Source organism: Mixophyes fleayi, chromosome 7 (genome assembly GCF_038048845.1).
Source record: "Mixophyes fleayi isolate aMixFle1 chromosome 7, aMixFle1.hap1, whole genome shotgun sequence".
NCBI classification, from domain to species: Eukaryota; Metazoa; Chordata; class Amphibia; order Anura; family Limnodynastidae; genus Mixophyes; species Mixophyes fleayi.
The window spans coordinates 137,717,299-137,735,891 of record NC_134408.1 but is presented as its reverse complement, the minus strand read 5'-3'; the positions used below and the strand labels follow the sequence as shown (position 1 = coordinate 137,735,891).

The 18,593-nt window shown below is 42.0% G+C and overlaps 1 protein-coding gene across 1 annotated transcript in view; it reads left to right on the top strand.

Annotated features, from left to right (window-relative positions):
* The first annotated feature begins 303 nt into the window (after positions 1 to 303).
* The window catches only part of KIF5C (kinesin family member 5C), a 37,635-nt gene continuing 19,345 nt past the window's right edge, over positions 304 to 18,593 (top strand). Inside the window, exons 1-12 of the mRNA XM_075180919.1 lie at positions 304 to 670; positions 6,057 to 6,147; positions 10,042 to 10,115; positions 10,697 to 10,801; positions 11,199 to 11,247; positions 11,579 to 11,634; positions 11,949 to 12,036; positions 12,396 to 12,520; positions 12,844 to 12,948; positions 14,480 to 14,628; positions 14,719 to 14,867; positions 17,429 to 17,604. Of these exons, the coding sequence (XP_075037020.1) occupies positions 545 to 670; positions 6,057 to 6,147; positions 10,042 to 10,115; positions 10,697 to 10,801; positions 11,199 to 11,247; positions 11,579 to 11,634; positions 11,949 to 12,036; positions 12,396 to 12,520; positions 12,844 to 12,948; positions 14,480 to 14,628; positions 14,719 to 14,867; positions 17,429 to 17,604 (1,293 nt within the window). The 5' untranslated portion in view covers positions 304 to 544. The remainder of the gene's footprint in view (positions 671 to 6,056; positions 6,148 to 10,041; positions 10,116 to 10,696; positions 10,802 to 11,198; positions 11,248 to 11,578; positions 11,635 to 11,948; positions 12,037 to 12,395; positions 12,521 to 12,843; positions 12,949 to 14,479; positions 14,629 to 14,718; positions 14,868 to 17,428; positions 17,605 to 18,593) is intronic.

Below are 18,593 nucleotides of genomic sequence, written 5' to 3'. Positions count from 1 at the left end.
GCTCTGCTGTTCAAGGTGACTGTAAATTGCTATGAGGGCACCAATATGTCAAGTGCTCTGGTAGTCTGGACTTTATCCATATACAATAATTATTTCCCGTTTTCTGTCCTTATCCAGGATTAACATATACAAAGAAAACGATCACCATGATCTTGCAAGGGAAGAATACATGTAACAATGTAACACATATCATGTAACATTGATCTATGTAGACATTCTCTGCACCTGTCAGTCCCAGACTACATGTCCCAGCAGCCCCCGCGGCCCTGACGCTGGAGTGCGTGCTCTGGGAGGGGCCCCTGTGATGCAGTGGAGCCACAAAGCTCTGGAGTTGGGAGAAGGTGGCTGGTGCTGATGCAGGATGGCTGAGGTGGCTCCCAGGGGCAGGGACTGACTGCAGACACTGCACACAGCACACACATGTATTGCACATGACTGAGGAGGAGCAGCTGCTTAGGGTGGAGGCATTTTTTCCAGGTGGATGAGCTCCTCGTCTTGCATTTGGGACATATTGATGCATTAAATTGACCCCCCCACGAGAAAGATGGCAGATCCAGCTGAATGCAGCATCAAGGTGATGTGCCGCTTCCGGCCCCTCAACAGCGCAGAGATCCACCGAGGGGACAAGTTCATCCCGGTGTTTAAGGGAGATGACACCATAGTGGTCGGGGTGAGTGTCCCTCAGCATTGGACATGTGTGTCTGTGTACATGCATGCACATAAGACTGTAAACATCGTGCACATGTATGTAGTGAGGGTGCATGCATTATCCACTTGTGTTCTAGAGGAAGGATGTATGATCCTCTACCCTTATATGTATAAAGGGGCTAATACATCATTTACCTGTATATATAGGAGGTTATGCATCTGACTGTTATCTGTGTATACTGATCATTGCATAGATAACATTTTACTTATCTTTGTTGAGTGGGTGCGTTATAGATCGATAATATTTACAAGGGATTGGGGTAATCTTTGCATCTGCTGCAGGTTCCAGTCTGGGGGGAGGGGATCTGTTCTCCTGTATGTTAAATGGGTGGTGGGTTCATTCTCATCATCTGCAGATCGATTTCGGGTAGGGGGGGGTTAACCTGTAGATGGATGTGTTTTGTATTTGGGGAGGAGGAGAGGGGGTTAAATAATTGTAGGGGGGGGGGGCTGTGCTGGTGGCGGGGGGCACTGTGTGATTAGAGAAAGGAGCTGTCTCTTGTGCATCCTCAGGACGTCATCAGAGATAGGGGAGGGGGCGACCTGGATTTGCTGACTGGTCCAATTAATGCATCACAAGGTGGCTGCAAGTCTTCCTGGGGTCCGACATGATGGATATTAAATGACAGCCAGGTGACTGCAGCCTCTGATCCTGGGGGGCCACACGTATACATGCCATTGCTGCTAGGGCCACATGCATTCATTTAGCCATCTATGTAGCTGGATGTGTCTATCGCTGTCCTTCTAAAGCCCCATCCATGTAATATGAGCTGTATATATAGAATAGCTGCTGTGCACTTCTTGTGTAATGTATTATAATACACACAGATCCCCGTGTTCCCAGTACATGTGTATCAGAGGCAGCAGGATACATTGTCAGAGATGATGATCATTCTATGGCAGATGGGGAAATTCTGGCTGCTTCTCTGCTGCAGCCCCGGAATGATGTAATAAGTGTCCGCGCATGCGCGGAGCAGCTCCTGCAGAGGGACAGCTGATAGCTGGTGCTTCTACTATATCAAGTCATCCCCCAGGTTCATTAATTTGGGGAACCACGTGAGGTCCCCGCTCGCAAATCTGTGCACCTGTCAGTGGGATGTGAGTGTTACACAGCGGATCAGAATATTATCAGCCAGTGAGCTGCTCATTGCAGGGCTGAGCACAGGAAAGTCCAATGTCTATTGTTTTTTAACCTGTATGTGAACTGGCACATATGTCATGTAGGTACAGCTGGTAACATGCACTGCTGGTGGTCCTTGGGCACTAGAGATGGCACCCCTGCCATGTGGGGGCACTAGAGATGGCACCCCTGCCATGTGGTGGCACTAGAGATGGCACCCCTGCCATGTGGTGGCACTAGAGATGGCACCCCTGCCATGTGGTGGCACTAGAGATGGCACCCCTGCCATGTGGGGGCATTAGAGATGGCACCCCTGCCATGTGGGGGCACTGCAGATTGGGCTCATTAGGTGACCCAGAAAGCTTTGCATGACTCAGTTTTTACTTTGTATATTGTGTTTGCATAGTAAGATGTACATGTTAACTATTTACCATAAGAATGGGAGTTATATGATCATAAAGTGCAAACATACAAAATTACATAGCAACCAGTTGGGGTAGTGAGAATGAGATAAAAGTAAAAGTTGCTGAGACTTGCACGTTGGGAGATAATGCAGTAACTCGCAACAGGAAGATGTGGAGATTACATCTCGGATGAGACCTAAAGCCAACTGTTTTTTTTTGGTTTTTTTTAGGTCCCTTCTACACCTTGTGACAAAAATAATGATTTTATTAGTTTTTCTAATGCTGGAAAAACTTATATAAAGTGCCGTCAAGTATGCTGGTGCTATATAAGTATATATGGATATGTGGTTGAAAAACCTCTCACTGAAGGAAACTGCAAGCAGTGTTTTTTCCTTAGACTTTTGGTGTATTATTAACTCTGCATTATCAAATGATAATATTTGTCACAAGTTAAAGAAAATATTTTATAATTCTTTGTAAATGAGTTCTTCCCCTGTCACATGCAGCCCTGTCCTCACACATTATCATCAGCTATTTATATAGCACCGCTACTTCCACAGCGCTGTACAGAGAACTCGCTCACTTCAGTCCCTGCCCCATTGGAGCTTACAATATAAATACCCTAACACACACACACACACACACGGGTCAATTTGATAGCAGCCAATTAACCTACTAGTATGTTTTTAGATTGTGGGAGAAAACCCACACAAACACGGGGAGAACATACAAACTCCACACAGATAAGGACATGGTTGGGAATCAAACTCATGACCCCACTGCTGTGAAGCAGAAGTACTAACAACTGAGTCACTTTGCTGCCCCATGCATCACACTCATCTCCTGAAATATTCTGTGCTGCTGTCAACATTCTGATGAACTGATTGGCTGTAGGTTATTTATCCCCACCCACTTTATAACTTGTTAAACAGATGAGCAAGAGAGGAAGACTGATATCAAAAGGAAGTTATGACCCAAGTTTTTAAAAGTACCAATGTCTATAAAACTATAGATGCAATATTTGGAACACTAAATATAATGTATTGGTTTGCTATATCTCTTTATAAATCACTAATTTATACCCTTGTTAGAACCCCCCCCCCTCCCAAAAAAAAACCAACTGGTACATAAAGTGGTACAAAACACTGGTGCTTTGCGGATCATTTTAATCTAAGCAATTTCCACTCCATAGTTTATCCAATCTGTCTAGATTTGTAAATTCTCAGATTAATTGGACCTAGGTTATACCTGAAGCAAAATATAGAAATTAAATACTATAGGTGTAATCCCCTGTGACATCATCCCAATAATTTGGATTGTAATGGACACGTATCTTGGCTAACTGTTGATTAGGACATATGAGGAGAACTTTGTTTGTATTATGAAGCAAAATGGTTAAACTGTTGCTAACTTTGAATACATAAAGATAAATAAAGCAATGAATAGGTCCACATAGATTTGCTCTATTGTTAACAGCATGTGTGTGTTGTTTTGTCTTGGGTGGAATAAGAGGCAGTCCCCCTTTTTATGCTTGTATCTGGTGTACAGGCATATTAAAAATTAATACTTAAAAAAAATTGAACATGATTATTATTATTGTAGATTTGTAAGGTTCCGCAGCGCCACACAAGAGGGAAAACCGTACATACATAAAACAGGTACATACATGGTAGACAGAATAAATGCAGACATGAAAACAAAGGGTATGGAGGTATTTATGAAAATAAAAAACATGTAGTGTTTGATGTTTTTTTTTTTTTTTTTAAATTTCCATTCAAGTAATAAAAGTAATGTGTTTTTCGTCTGATCCACTTTAATACCATTCACCATACAATGCTTTTTAAACACTCTTCCCGTGCCTCTGACTTCCAAAGAATAGATGCACCATTTTACTTGTGTCTGCCCCTTGGAATGAGAGCTAGTGGATAATGTCAAATTGGTCAACAAGTACTACGTGGGCAGCTCTTCCCCTGAACAATGGAGTTCTTGTGGGGCGGCTCAAGAAAGTACGCAAGGGAGCCCCAAACTGACTTTTAGGACGTGCTGATTTGATAGTTGCTGAAATTGAAATGCTTTCTGTTGTAGCTTTTGAAGAAAAAACAAAAAGTTAATTGGGAAAAGTAAGTTAAATTGACAGTGATTGTATTTTGTAGTCTTAAGTTGTAGCAAAAATACACAGTGACAGGTCTGACAAGAGGACCCTTTAAGGGTTAAATGTTTATTATCTACAGTTTGATGACTGTGAGTTATCACCCAACGCTGATAGTTATTGCTGTGTAAGACTTTTATGGGGAAAAAAACTGTTTGCTCTATTACAGTGCAATCTACAATACCGGTAACACAGGAAAACATTGACTGTGCCGCCTTCTAAAATTTTAAATGCCGTGTTTTTATATTTTAGAACACAAAGATCAGAACGATACCCTTAAGAAACCATTTATCCCATTTTTTTTTTATGGGATTTTCAGGTGTTAGCGATTGAAAACTGCATTTAAATCACATAGGTGTGAATGAGCCCTTAAAGCCGGCAGAACATTACAAATGACTAATAACTTTAATCTGTGGTAGAGGAGAGTGAACTGTATTTGTTTTATTTTATCTTGATTTTTGTTTAATGCCCACGGGTCTTGTTGGTTTTTCTTTTTTGTTTTTGCAAAAAATCATTAATTTCTTTGCACGGAGCTGCAGACTCTTTGCGGCTCCCCATAAATAAAGGATGATGATAATAATTTGTTAATCTGTTCGCTGCCATATATCTGTGAAAATTCCACCCACATCCCAAATCCTTGACTAGGATAAATAAAGTTAACTGATAATGGTAATATATTGCAGCCACAAAGAATCGGGACAAAGGTCTTTCTTTACCTTCGTTATCATTCTATATTATACCAGCATCTCTATCAAAAAGAAGGGGTGGTCCTATGAAAGTGGGGGTGGAGTGACTAAAATGGGGGTGTTTTTGGCTGACAAATTTTGTGTTAGTTTAGGCTGAGGGAGGGGCTTACTTTGTCCCTTTTTTTTTTTTGTTTGACAGCGCTGCGGCTGCTGTATAGTACAGTGCCGCTATGTAGGGCACTTTTTAATCGGAGGGGAGGGGTTTCTGGAGATCCAGAAAAACCCCTGCGTGCGCCCCTGCAAAAACAGCATTTCTAGTTTTGGGTGAATCCTCCTGTAATAAGGGTATAGGAACTTTTTCTCCTAAATCCTTAAGGAAGGTTTAATTGTCCCCCCAGAATCTCTGGCATGATACTAAATCTCCAAGGGGTATATTTACTAAACTGCGGGTTTGAAAAAGGGGGAGATGTTGCCCTTAGCAACCAATCAGATTCTAGCTGTCATTTTGTAGAATGTACTAAATAAATGATAGCTAGGATCTGATTGGTTGCTACAGATAACAGCTCGACTTTTTCAAACCCGCAGTTTAGTAAATATACCCCCCAAGTGTCCAATTGTTATTTCTTGCCAATGAGAGATTCCACAAACCTCTAATGCCCTAAGATTGTGTCCTAAGCTACAACTTTGTAGATGAAGCCATGGTTTTAGGCTGCATTCTCAAGAAGATTGGTGCAGCCCACAAACTGTCTGCCTCTACTGTGCATCAGCGACTTTAAAAAATGATGTTGTGTGACTGTGGATATCCATTTCTTGGAATGAAAGGGAGTTTGCTGCTCTCAGCGTTTCTCTCACAAATGCTATTGTCAGCGTGTGTGCTGTGGCAGGATAGATTAGTGTTGCACAATAGGAACTGTCTGGAGCTTTTACGACTGAGTTTTGTTTTTGTTTAATACATTCTATTTTTTTATTATTTTTTTTTTCATTCGCAGCAAGGAAAACCCTATGTCTTCGATAAAGTATTACCTCCCAACACTTCCCAGGAGCAAGTGTATAGTGCCTGCGCTAAACAGATCGTCAAAGGTGAGCAGCAGCTGTGCAAAGGTCTATTGTGTAGCGTGTTTATTAATGCACTGAGGTTACAGTGTGTACTGACTGACGGTCTTGGTTTTATAGTATTAGGGATCAGTGGAGTCCGTTTATACAAAATATTTCGTTTTTTTCTGTAGTTTAGGGCACCATGCTCTAAGGTATAGTAAATTACTTTTAAAAATGAACATGTCTGTTCACTCATTAAATAGTGTATTAGCGCTCCTCACAGTGACTGCTGATTTATGGCTGTGTGTGACATAATCACTGGACCACAGAAATGACCGGTTTTTGGCTGCATAACGGATTTACAGACAAAGATCCCAAACCTGTAGTAGATGTCATTTTGCCCTTTCAATTTTAAAAAATAAAGTTGCATTATCGCTTACAACCGTTATAGGCACCAGACGGCCCTCCGAGCCTTTGTCTGTGGCCCTCAACTCCTTTCTACTTATGTTGCCAGATTTGTTAGTTATAACTATATGTATTTGGTCTCATTGTTCCTCGTGCCCATTTGGTCATGTGACAGGGCTGCCTAATGACCTCCCCATTAGTAGGTGTAATCCTGGGAACTGGCATTTTCCTATTCAAAGCGGTTCTTCAGACAACTTTAACTTACAAACTTTCACATGTTGTCCCACAACTCTACCTTTGTTGGATTTTCTTTATGGTTTACTTTTCTGTGTTGACTTTTTAATTATTTTTATTTTGAACCAAAGCCTTTTTACCATCTAGGCAGAGCTGCTTATTGTTTGTTATAAGTTACCTGAAAGCGAAACACCCCCTTTTTAAACGTTTTGTTTTCACAGAAACCTTAAATATTTACCCATCACCCACTCTCAGAATAAATGTCATTCTTCATCTGGTTATTCATGATGGCTGCTTGTCAGGCTGTCTTTGTATTCATGAATACTATCCAGACAGGGCCTGATTATCCAACAGACTGTAGTCTAGGGCACAAGGCTTTTTTTTGGAGGGTGGAGCAAAATAATTGTGAGTGCAAAATTGTGGGGGGGGGAGTCATTGACTGACGTTCATGTTAAAATATTAGAAAATAGTTCTTCTCCAAAGTAGGAAGAAAACATGAAAGAAAAATGTAGTAAAATTTTATTTTTGACTCCTTTCCATTGGTAAGGACTGAAGACCTTCAGTCACCCTCGGGGAGGTGCTTGAGGATAAGCGATTAGGAGAGACGAGGATGCGCGGACATAACAGCCCCTCCTCCTTCAGCCTTCGTGCTGCTAGTCCATGCCTCCGTTCTGCGTATCGCATATTGGGTTGAGTACGCTTGATCGATGCCGAAAACTCTGACTTCAAGAAGCCTTACAAATAAAATTTGAATTTCTGTAAAACCGATGTGAAAATAAACAGCGACTTACCTTAAAACCGACGCTGGAGATCTCCGATTGGATCACCATGCTCACAGCAAGCTATTGCGATTGGACAAGTGTCCGGCACTGCAGCTTGATGTCATCGCAACGTCTGTCAATAGAAACTTAAAGCGGCAATGTGGGGACCCCTAAGGTTAAGTGTTTAAACACTTAACCCGACATTGACGCTTTAAATTTCTATTGACAGACGTCGCAATGACATCAAGCTGCAGTGCCGAACACTTGTCCAATCGGAATAACTTGCTGTCGACATGGTCATCCAATCGGAGATCTCCAGCGTCGGCTTCAAGGTAAGTCTGTTTATTTTTCCATCGATTTTACAGAAATTTGGATTTTATTTGTAGGGCCTCTTGATATCAGATTGGTGGTAGTCGTGAAAACGATTACCACCGTCGCATATTAGCCTGGCGTAAAAAAAACGAGGGGGGCGCTACGAGCGGGTTAGCCTAGTGTGGTCTGAATCATTAATCAGGTCCTGGAATGGAACAGAGAGTATAGAATCACTCTCTTATGATTTAATATATCTATATTCATTACAGATATTTTATAATGGGCAAATTGAAAAGCAATTTTTTTGTGTCTTGTATTTCTTTTTATCAAACAAAGGTTTGGTAGATAAATTGTAGCTATTTGTCCTCTTTTCACTCTTTGTTTCTCGGCTGTCGCAGTGTTAATCTATCTGCATCCTTTTATGTAAAGCAATTACTGAATGTGCAGCTTTTTATATACGCTTTCGTTAAGGTAATAGTCTGCTGATTACAGGTTTAAAGCTGTCTCTTGCGCGTTAACATGGAAAAATATGCGCATGATTACTGTGCTTGCTGCAGCCATTATCGCATATTTTCTGCACGTGTGCTCTAGGGAGCGACTTCAGCGGATAAGACCTTCGTGTGAAGGGCTTTGTGGTGTTGGGGGAGTTGTTTGGTAATTATTTTAGACCCCCCCCCCCCCTCCCCTTACATATGTAGCAAAGATAATAGGAGCTGGTGATTTCCGTGTGATTATGTGTTGGTAGACGGTCACATCTCCTCATCTTTAAATATATTTAGTATTCTCCCAACACTAGGTTATAATTGACAAATGTCCCCTAATTCCAGGGACAGTCAGAGGTTTTAAAGATTAGTCCCTGGAAATGTTTTAAAATTAAGCAACAGTCCAATAAAATGTCTCTTCTGCGGTTAGTCAATTATCACTATCTGTTCACACTTGAGAAACAGTAAAGCTGGGTACACACTACAGAATATTCCACCAACTTTTTATGCAGATCGATTTTACATGCGATCGATGGCTCGGTCCATGGACTACATACACTCTAGCCTTGTTTTACAAGATAAAGGGAAGAGCGGACGTCTATTTAGCGACTTTTTACAGCCATGTTGTCATGAGCAATGATTGCAATTTTGTACACATCGGTCGGAAGTTTATACACACTACACAACGGAAACGAGATTGGAACGAAAATATTAAACGGTACGACCAACCAAATGAGGCGACAATCGTCCATTTGGGCAGACTTTCGACCATCGTGTCACTGCACACACTGACCCGACTTTTGAACGAGTGGTCGTATGTCGGCTGGTTGAGCCGGTTATTGGACGAAAACCGTATAGTGTGTACCCAGCTTTAGAGGTATTTGTAATGGTCTATACGGTAGTACAGTAGAGGTCTTTTTTGGAAGGAAAGCGGGTTAGTTGCTAGGTATATGCATCCATGGTTCCCAACTTTTTGTTGGCACACTATATAAACCCCCAAGCCCTCCCCGACCTACCACACACAGCCGATCAGACAAGTGCACGTACCCATGAAACTTTCCTTAAAGAGGACTTAATACCCCAGTGGCAGCCATGTTGGGTTTTTGGGGAGGGGGTAGACGATTTTGGCTGGTTTGCTGAGTTGGGGTTTAAATTTGGGTCTCAGTTCTCAGTGGTTCCTGATGAACCCCACTGAAGGGGTACCTTGGTGGGGGCATTCTTAAAGTGCCGAATATGTACAAAAGCGAACAACCTATTTTAATATAGAAATGCATAATATTGAGCGGGATTGCCATTATAAATTTGAGTCATATAATATTTTTGGGGACCAGTAGGTCACTTTTTATACACATATGTTTCAAAGACAAGAGCAGAACGTGGGTAACTTGGAAGAAAAAGGGTATTTGGCTTTCACCAAAAGATGTACAGTTGGTGTTGTGGTTATAGAACATGTGTTCAGAGTGGTTTGTGATGTTCTAAATGGTCACAGTTTTGTCTTTGTAGCTTTTTTTTTTTTTTTTAAACTGTTAAACTTCTTCCAGACACCTATAACCCTGCAGGGGGAGGTGAAGACCTACGTATTACATATTACTAATCCCCAATGTGCAGTTTATTCTCATGAAAAGAAACAAAATCTGGTGACACAAAAGTAGGGAGTGTCCCACGCTCAGGAATAAAGTGTCTCCGTGTTACATGTATGTCACAGATGTATTACACTGTAACATGTTTCATTCATCTTTCCACAGATGTTTTGGACGGATATAATGGAACCATTTTTGCCTATGGACAGACGTCGTCTGGGAAAACGCACACGATGGAGGTAATGCGCTTGCTGGAATACGTGGCATTGTGTGGTGTGGCCCCTCTTCAGTCAGGTTAGGTGTTCTGTGGCTCTCCAGCTGTTGTGGAACAACAAGTCCCAGCATGCCCCCATCAATGTATTCATTGTACACCCCTGTGATACCAAGGTGGTACAGTCCTGTTTCTACACTTCTTGGTGGAAAATTAGAATTTAAGCTCCATTAATTGTACATAACGATCACTGTGACCAGCGTCAGAACAGTGCATTCCGGGCCCTATAGCAAAGCTTGGGTAGGGGCCCCCTACTGTAGCCTCCTTGACCCCATGCTCTACAGTGTAATGGAAATTATGCAATATTTGCTTAGTCATGTCCATTTCTGTTAAAAAAATAAAGAAAAATAAAAAATAAATACCCAAATTTCGATAATACAATCAGAATATATAATCTTTAATACAATGTAGGATTTATATTGGGTTTATGGAAATGATAAGCTGCCATATAGGAATGGGCTCCTGCTCCCTAGGGCCCGTCGCTCTGTAACGGAGCTTCTGCGTTATCTGGTTCTGTATAAATAAACGTCTGCTGTGTTCCGTCTTCAGGGGAAGCTGCACAATCCTCAGCTCATGGGAATCATTCCAAGAATTGCTGCTGACATATTCGATCACATTTATTCAATGGATGAAAACCTGGAATTCCACATAAAGGTAATGGTGATCTTTAAAGCAGTACGGCAGACAGTGAATCTGCGCAGCGGGCGGTTATGTGTGAGGGGTTCATTTCCTTTAGACTTTCACAGGAAGAAGTCCAGAAACCCTTAGGATTGGGTCCACATGGTGATTGGGTTTCAGGTGTGATTTATAATATCACAAACTGGATTCAAAACACAAACTGTTACAAGGTTGTTATCCACTATATGTATATGTGCTGTTTCCGTTACAGTCCAGATATCTGTCGTATCGATTAACTCTTCTCCTGGACCCAGAATGTCTCTATTGTGAATAGATTAAAGATTTAACCCATATTGGTAAAGAAATAAAACTTACAGTATTTTTTTTTTCCTCTAAATTGCTGCTACTAACAATTTTTATTTTCCTCGTTCAGGTCTCCTACTTTGAAATTTATTTGGACAAAATCCGGGATTTGCTGGATGGTAAGAAACTCTTATATATTAGGGGAAAATGAGTAGGTGGTATTTTAAAATGTAAAACTAATTTGTTGGTCTGCACTAAATAGATTTTGATTAAAGTGCCGATTCCCCTATATAGTTTTAAAGAAGGGGGTTAGGTCTAACCTAGTAATTTTTAATTATTAGCGTACAATGGAACACATTATCATTTTTCCCTATTATAGATTATCCTAGGAAAAGGAAGTTTGGTTATTATTAATCAGTGTTTTGTTTCTTCATGTTAAATTTTGTGCTGTCTTTCTGGTCGCATAACTTTTTTATCTCTGTTAATATTTTAACGCTTTCTTCCCTGCAGTGTCTAAAACGAACTTGGCCGTACACGAAGATAAAAACCGGGTGCCCTATGTGAAGGTTTGTTTGAAGCTCAGATTGTAAATTCACAGCTGTTTGTATCTTTGTTCTGCTTCACATGCTGAGCAGAAAACTATGGTCATACACTGATGAGACCCAAAAAGGGTGAAACTGTCTTCCTGTAGGTATTTATGTGATTTTTTTTTTGATTTTTTTTTAAAAATACTAAGCTTAAAAACGTAGATTGTGTGTGTTGAAACAGTGACTGTACATGTGTATTAGTCAGTAACTACTGACTAGAACTTAAATATATTAAAGCAGGGACATATGCCATACACTGTCTGTGTTTCCTTCATGTGCGACTCTTTGTTTAGGGCTGTACAGAGAGGTTTGTATCCAGCCCGGAGGAAGTGATGGACGTTATAGATGAGGGGAAAACAAACCGACACGTCGCTGTCACAAGTGAGTTCACAATTATCTCTTAATCCATCACTTGTCCATCTGTCTTCAAAGCAATATGGCTTCATCTTTGCACTTGATACAGCACGGGTTTCTTTAGGGGACAAAACATGGCGCTGTTTGCTCAGCCTGGGCACAGCGACCATCCTTCTTACATGTCGCAGGAGTTTCAACAAAGCTTGGCTCCTATTTGGTACCTAATTCCACCGAAAAAGACATTTTTAGTTTTGAAAGGAACGATTATCTAAAATGTTCTTCCCTCCTTAAAAATAAACTTCATTCTATTGTGATCTGTGGTGTCTCAGAGATGCAGATCAATAATGCCAGGGCTAATACCAACGTCATCCTCCATTCCTCTGCAGACATGAATGAACACAGCTCCAGAAGTCACAGTATTTTCTTAATCAATATAAAACAAGAGAACGTAGAGACAGAGAAGAAGCTGTGCGGGAAGCTGTACCTGGTGGATCTGGCGGGGAGTGAGAAGGTGAGCTTATAGCCGCGTGCTGCGTAATTCAGGAGCATTGTAAGCGGATCCAGCGCTGTCCAGCGATCGGCCCATTGGCTGCTTGCGAGTTCTCTTTTTTTGTTATTCTTTTATTTGCACAAAGTTATTTCTTTTGTGCCTTGTTTTCCTACAAATAAGAGCAGATTTATTCCAAGTGTAATATTAATGGATGTTAAATTGAACACTTGTCACGTATTCCCCTTGAGCACTCTAAATCTGTGTTTGGGGATTCATCCATCATAATGTACTATATGTCTTTTAGAAAATATACTTTTTACTGACGCTTTAACATTATCTGTCAGGTCAGCAAAACCGGAGCTGAGGGAGCAGTCTTGGATGAAGCTAAGAACATCAATAAATCTTTATCTGCTCTGGGCAACGTAATCTCTGCTCTGGCTGAGGGGACGGTGAGTATAGCGACAACCAGGTGCCAGATTCCTGTAATCAATAGCTCTCTCGCGGCACAGTTACCCATTCAAATTCATTTGGAGACTTAAGGTTACAAATGGGATACTGTGAGAGGGAGTTAAAGGTTCTTACATTTATTTTATGGAAGGACTATACATTATTGCATCATATACTATTGAAAAGTATTTGGAGCCATAAACCGTACTCCTGCTGTTCTGTTGCGGCTGCCTGTAGTTTGTATTATTGGAGCCGGGGTCATTACCAGCGAAGACCCTTGTCCCTAGGTTGCGAGGTTCTTGTGTTGACTTCTTGCCGCTAATGTTCTTCTGCCCACCTCCCCCATTTCTCCAGCAGCGACCACTCTCAGCAGGCGCAGTGACTGGCAGGAGTGGGCCTACTCTGTGTCATTCGCTGCGCTCGTTCTTGCATTGAGCGGCCAGAGCGACGGTTTGCAGTGTACAGGTGGCAGCCGAATGAGGCGGATCTCCCCTACGTAGGATACCTTGTTGTACCTTCTAAAGTCATGGTTGATTTTTGTTTTACTTTCTAGACCACTCTTTGCATGACTTCTGTGGTGTCGTGTGATAATCAGGTCCGACTTTGGCCCTGTAAAGGATCTAGCGAGAGTGCAATGAGCACTTCTGGTCTATGGTAAAACAAGATACAGAAATATCGCTTGTCAAGTTATATAAAAGTTGAAGTTACAGCTCTGGTCTCTGCACCAAGGGTAGCAATATTTTGGTCTAACAAAATCAAATTTGCAAACAGTGGTTATCGCTGCAGATGGTACTACTCAAATTGATGTGCGGTGTGTCATGTAAAAGTGAGGAACAGTGCGATGATTCTTATATGATGGCTTCTAGTATCGCCCTATGACCTGCAGGTGTTGGGGACTATTGGTTATATCAAGGTCTTTAGTCGGCGACTAACAATAAGGTGAAGAATAAATCATACCAGTTACATGTCTTATTTACACATTTAGGCTAAATATGTAATACCCAGTACAGCCCCTGGTTGTTTGGGTCATCGTACAACACCTTTAGTAATGTTTATGTTGTAGTTTGGTGTTTTATAGCTAAATGTGGCACCAATCTGATGTTTTCTTTGTCTGTACAAGAAATAAGAAATGAGACCGACACAGTGGTTACAAGAACTAACCTCACCAGACCATGGGGGAGGGAGTCAGTACGATGAGATCTCGTTACCAGATTTCTAAATGAATTCTAATTAAATATAATTAAAATGAATGTGCAAAGTGGCCACGGTTTCTCTCTATGATGTGATTGCAACCTCACATTGTGCTGCCGCTTTAAGGGCCCTTACAGCTCCTTGCCCAATTCAGTTGTCTTAACCCCACGTTTGCCAGGTGGAGGTATGCCCTTCGCCCCTGTGCAAGGTGTACTAAAGGAAGTGTACACACTGGTGGACTCCTGGTAATAGAAACTATTCTTCAACAGTTGAAGCTCCATGGAAACCGGTAGCTGATCTTTCTGTTTCAAAGGTGATCCGTTCTATCGCTTGTTGTTGTAGAAAACCCACGTTCCGTACAGAGACAGTAAGATGACGAGGATACTCCAGGACTCCCTCGGCGGGAACTGCCGTACCACCATCATAATCTGCTGTTCTCCATCCATCTTCAACGAGGCCGAGACAAAGACCACGCTCATGTTTGGGCAGCGGTACGTGCGTTTCCGCATGGACCCTCAAGATCGGTGAGACTCTTGGTTTTGTTTTGTCATTTTAACGTTATTATTTTTTTTGTGTTGCAGAGCTAAGACCATTAAGAACACGGTTTGCGTCAATCTGGAGCTGACCGCTGAGGAGTGGAAGAAAAAATACGATAAAGAGAAAGATAAAAACAAAACACTTAAGAATATTATTCAGCATCTCGAGATGGAGTTAAACAGATGGAGGGGCGGTAAGGAAACGGCTCTCACATTTTATTATGTTCTGGTTTTAATATATTGTACTTGAACAAGATTCCACATCTAGAGAAAGCAATCTGTAGCCTCAAGTAGGAACCGTTATAACTTTCTCCGCCGGTCTAGTCTATCCGGATGTACATATAATTGTGTGGTTTGCACACAATGCACTGGAGATGAGTGCATGGTATGAAATAGCTGAATGTGGCTAAATATAGTCCATCGCCCAAGTGCATTAATACGGTGTCTAACGTTCTAGAGGGGAAGGTGGCGCCTGAGGCCGAGAGAGAACAGCTCATATCAGTCGTCTGTTTTAACTTCTAGACCCCACATCCCAAATCTCTAGTGGACCAATCGCAGAGGTGATACAGTGACTGTGTGTAGCATCTTGGTGTGGTGGCTTCTGGGAATAAAGTTAGTGGATGTAATTCAGGGCTGCTTGATCTTGGTTAAGACTGATCCATGACGGAGAACTGCAAAGTGTTCCTCAGTATCTGTGTGTTGCTTAAATGTCTTTTTTGTATTTATGTTATATTTTATATTACTGCTTATTAACTGCTAAAGCACTAAAACGGGACGTTTCTTGTGAAATCTCTGTAGTTCAGTGTTTTTTTTGTTAAATACGATGTTGGCCTAACTTAGAGTACGGTCTCCTGAAATCTACACCTTACCCTCCTTCTATTGTTGGCGTTTTTTATACCGTATTCTATCCCAAGATTTTTGTACAATCACACAATCTTTAGAATTAATTTTGTTGCCGGACATCTGCCTCTGTGCGTATATTATAAGCTTCGGCAACTTGAGGACTCCCCAGCTTCTCTGAAAGCCCCAATCCCAGCCTGGTGGATAGTAGGGCTGGCTGGAACTTGTAGTTCTCCAAGAGCTGGTGAGCCATCGGTTTCGTACGACCAGCCCGTACTGTCGGTGCACAGGATTTGTTGGTGTACACTGATCCTTTGTAACTCTGGTTTAGTAATTCTTGATGTTTTCAGTTCTGATAGTTGAGTTGTTGTTTTTTTTTTTTTTAAAACTATTATTTTATATTCCTAGAGATGTGAACCTTTGTGAGACAGACCATTAATAGGACTATATACCATGGTCACCATGGGTCCACTTTAAGTAATGACAAAGCTTTTCCCTGCTTCAGCTCCCTGTGTTGCTTTCATGTACAATCGACGCCTGTCCCAGGGGTCTCGGCGGCTGCTCGGCAGTGAATGTATTTGTGATTAGTGCGGTGACGTTACCATGGCGATGGCTGGCAGCTCCTCTCCGTTGCTGAGATTATATAATTTACAAATGTGATTACAGGTTCAGTAGCGGCTTCATCTCACTGTACGGTACAGAACTGATTCCCTGACATAGTTACCTGGGCAACTGACTAGACATTCTGCCCTCCGAGTCTGTGCCACTAAATTCTTCTAACTAATATTTAAAATAAAGGCAAATGAAAGAATAGTGCATTAAATGCCCCCTTTTTTTTTTTTATTGACTTTCAAAACTGCGTATAAATCAGTATTTATCTTTTAATTGATAAAGTTGACCTACTTGCAGACATCCATGTTGTGGACTGAACCAGCAGGCAGCTTATCTATTGGCTAGGAGCCGGTGACATGACTGAGGCGCTGCTATAAGATCAGGCCTCTAGTCAGGGCCAGGTTATTCAGTACTGCATTATTGGCAAAATATTAGTCAAAGGGGGGTGTGTGTATGTAGTACATTGGAAATCTAGAGCCAGGTTATCGGGTACTTAATTATCGGCAAAATATTAGTGTATATCATCCTCACCATTTATTTATATAGCGCCACTGATTCCGCAGTGCTGTACAGAGAACCCACTCACATCAGTCCCTGCCCCATTGGAGCTTACAGTCTAAATTCCCTAACACACACACACACACAGACAGAGAGAGACTAGGGTCAATTTTTGATAGCAACCAATTAACCTACCAGTATGTTTTTGGAGTGTGAGAGGAAACCGGAGCACTCAGAAGAAACCCACGCAAACACGGGGAGAACATACAAAACCCACACAGATAAGGCCATGGTCAGGAATTGAACTTATGACCCCAGTGCTGTGAGGTTTTTTGTTTTTTTTAAGTGGCGAGTTAAGAATAATTTTGTGCAGTCTTTGGTTATGCAGTTTAATCTTGTGTTTTGGAAACGTGCCCAGTTGAGCTGTACGCAGTAGGACGCCATCTTTCTCATTAGTCTAGGGCAGCATAAACTTTACAGGGAGTGGAATGAAGATAAGAAGCAATGATCTGTGCAGAGCTGGAACGTCCATTAGGCAACCTAGGCCTCAGTGGGAAAGTGGGAGTGATTGAAGTATATTGCCTAGGGCCCCATGGAGTCTTAATCCTCCTCTGTATCTGTGGGTGCACTGTGAGGGGTGGGAGATGGCTGGATATGCTGGTAGAGAGAAGACCAGGCCCTCAGCTTTCTCTCCACAGCCTGTGATGACTGTAGTCTGCTTTAGTATCAGGACTAGTTTTATTTAATATTTCTCATTGGCCCAGTGCTACCTAAAGGATAAATGTGAACGCCTTTTATATGGCAGGAGAAGCTGTGCCGGTGGATGAACAGATCAGTTCCAAGGACCAGAAGACCCTGGAGCCGTGTGACAACACTCCGGTCATCGATAACCTGTCCCTGGCCGCTCCCAGCATCTCTTCCGAGGAGAAGAAGAAATATGATGAAGATATCGTCTGTCTGTACCGACAACTGGATGATAAGGTTGTAGCAGAACGCTGCTGTGCGCTTTCCTGTATGTTCTGGATAACTGTGTCATGGTATTTAGGGAATAATCCACAATAAGGAATGTGTTATTATTGTGTCTTTGTTTTTCGTTTGATAAGCAATTTTTAATAACTCTACTGAAAATTTAAAGGAATGTTATTTATTAACCTTAAAGTGCCCATTACAAACTCTCCAAGGTCTCTGTCAGCACCGCCTCCATTTTATGTCAGCACCGCCTCCATTTTATGTCAGCACCGTCTCCATTTTTATACAGCTCTTAAGATGTTTACAGAAGAGTCGTAATCGATTATACGCCCCCTGGTAAATGACAGGTCAGGACCTCAGCACAGTCCACACACAAAGTAACCGCTGTATATTTTATTACACTGCTCTGGCTCTTGTCCCTTAACCAGTGCAAAGTAGATACCTTAGCAGGAGTCCAACCCCAAGTACTGGCAGCAGTTGGTACAATCCTTGTCTTGGTGAAGAACTATCGTCTCTTTTGATAGCTGTTCCTAGTTGTTACCCCCTCGGCACTCTGGAGCACTTGGTATGGTCCAGACCATCTCCGGTACAGAGAAGACTTTCTGTTGATGTCTATTCATCATAGGCAAACCGAGTGGGGAGGGGGAAAGGGAGAGGGGTTTCCTAGTGCATGGAAATCCCCCTCCAAGCCTGGGGCACTGTATAATTGAGGTGGTTGGACCCTGCCCCTGCTTCACACGGCTCTGCTTAAAAAGGGAGAGCTGTGTGCACCTAACAGTAGTGCAGGCAACATTGCCCATGTATATTATAGTGATAGGAAGAGTTGGAGAGCAGCCAAGCACTGTCTAATATAGCCACGCCCCCATGCATGTTGGTCACGCCCACTGGTGGCGTGGTGTGGAAACCCCCCTCTACAAATCCTGCATCTCTGTGGAGCGATGCGGTTAGTAAGGTTCCTTTACAGAGTCTCGTGAACCTGTGAGTGAAAATAAAAAATAGAA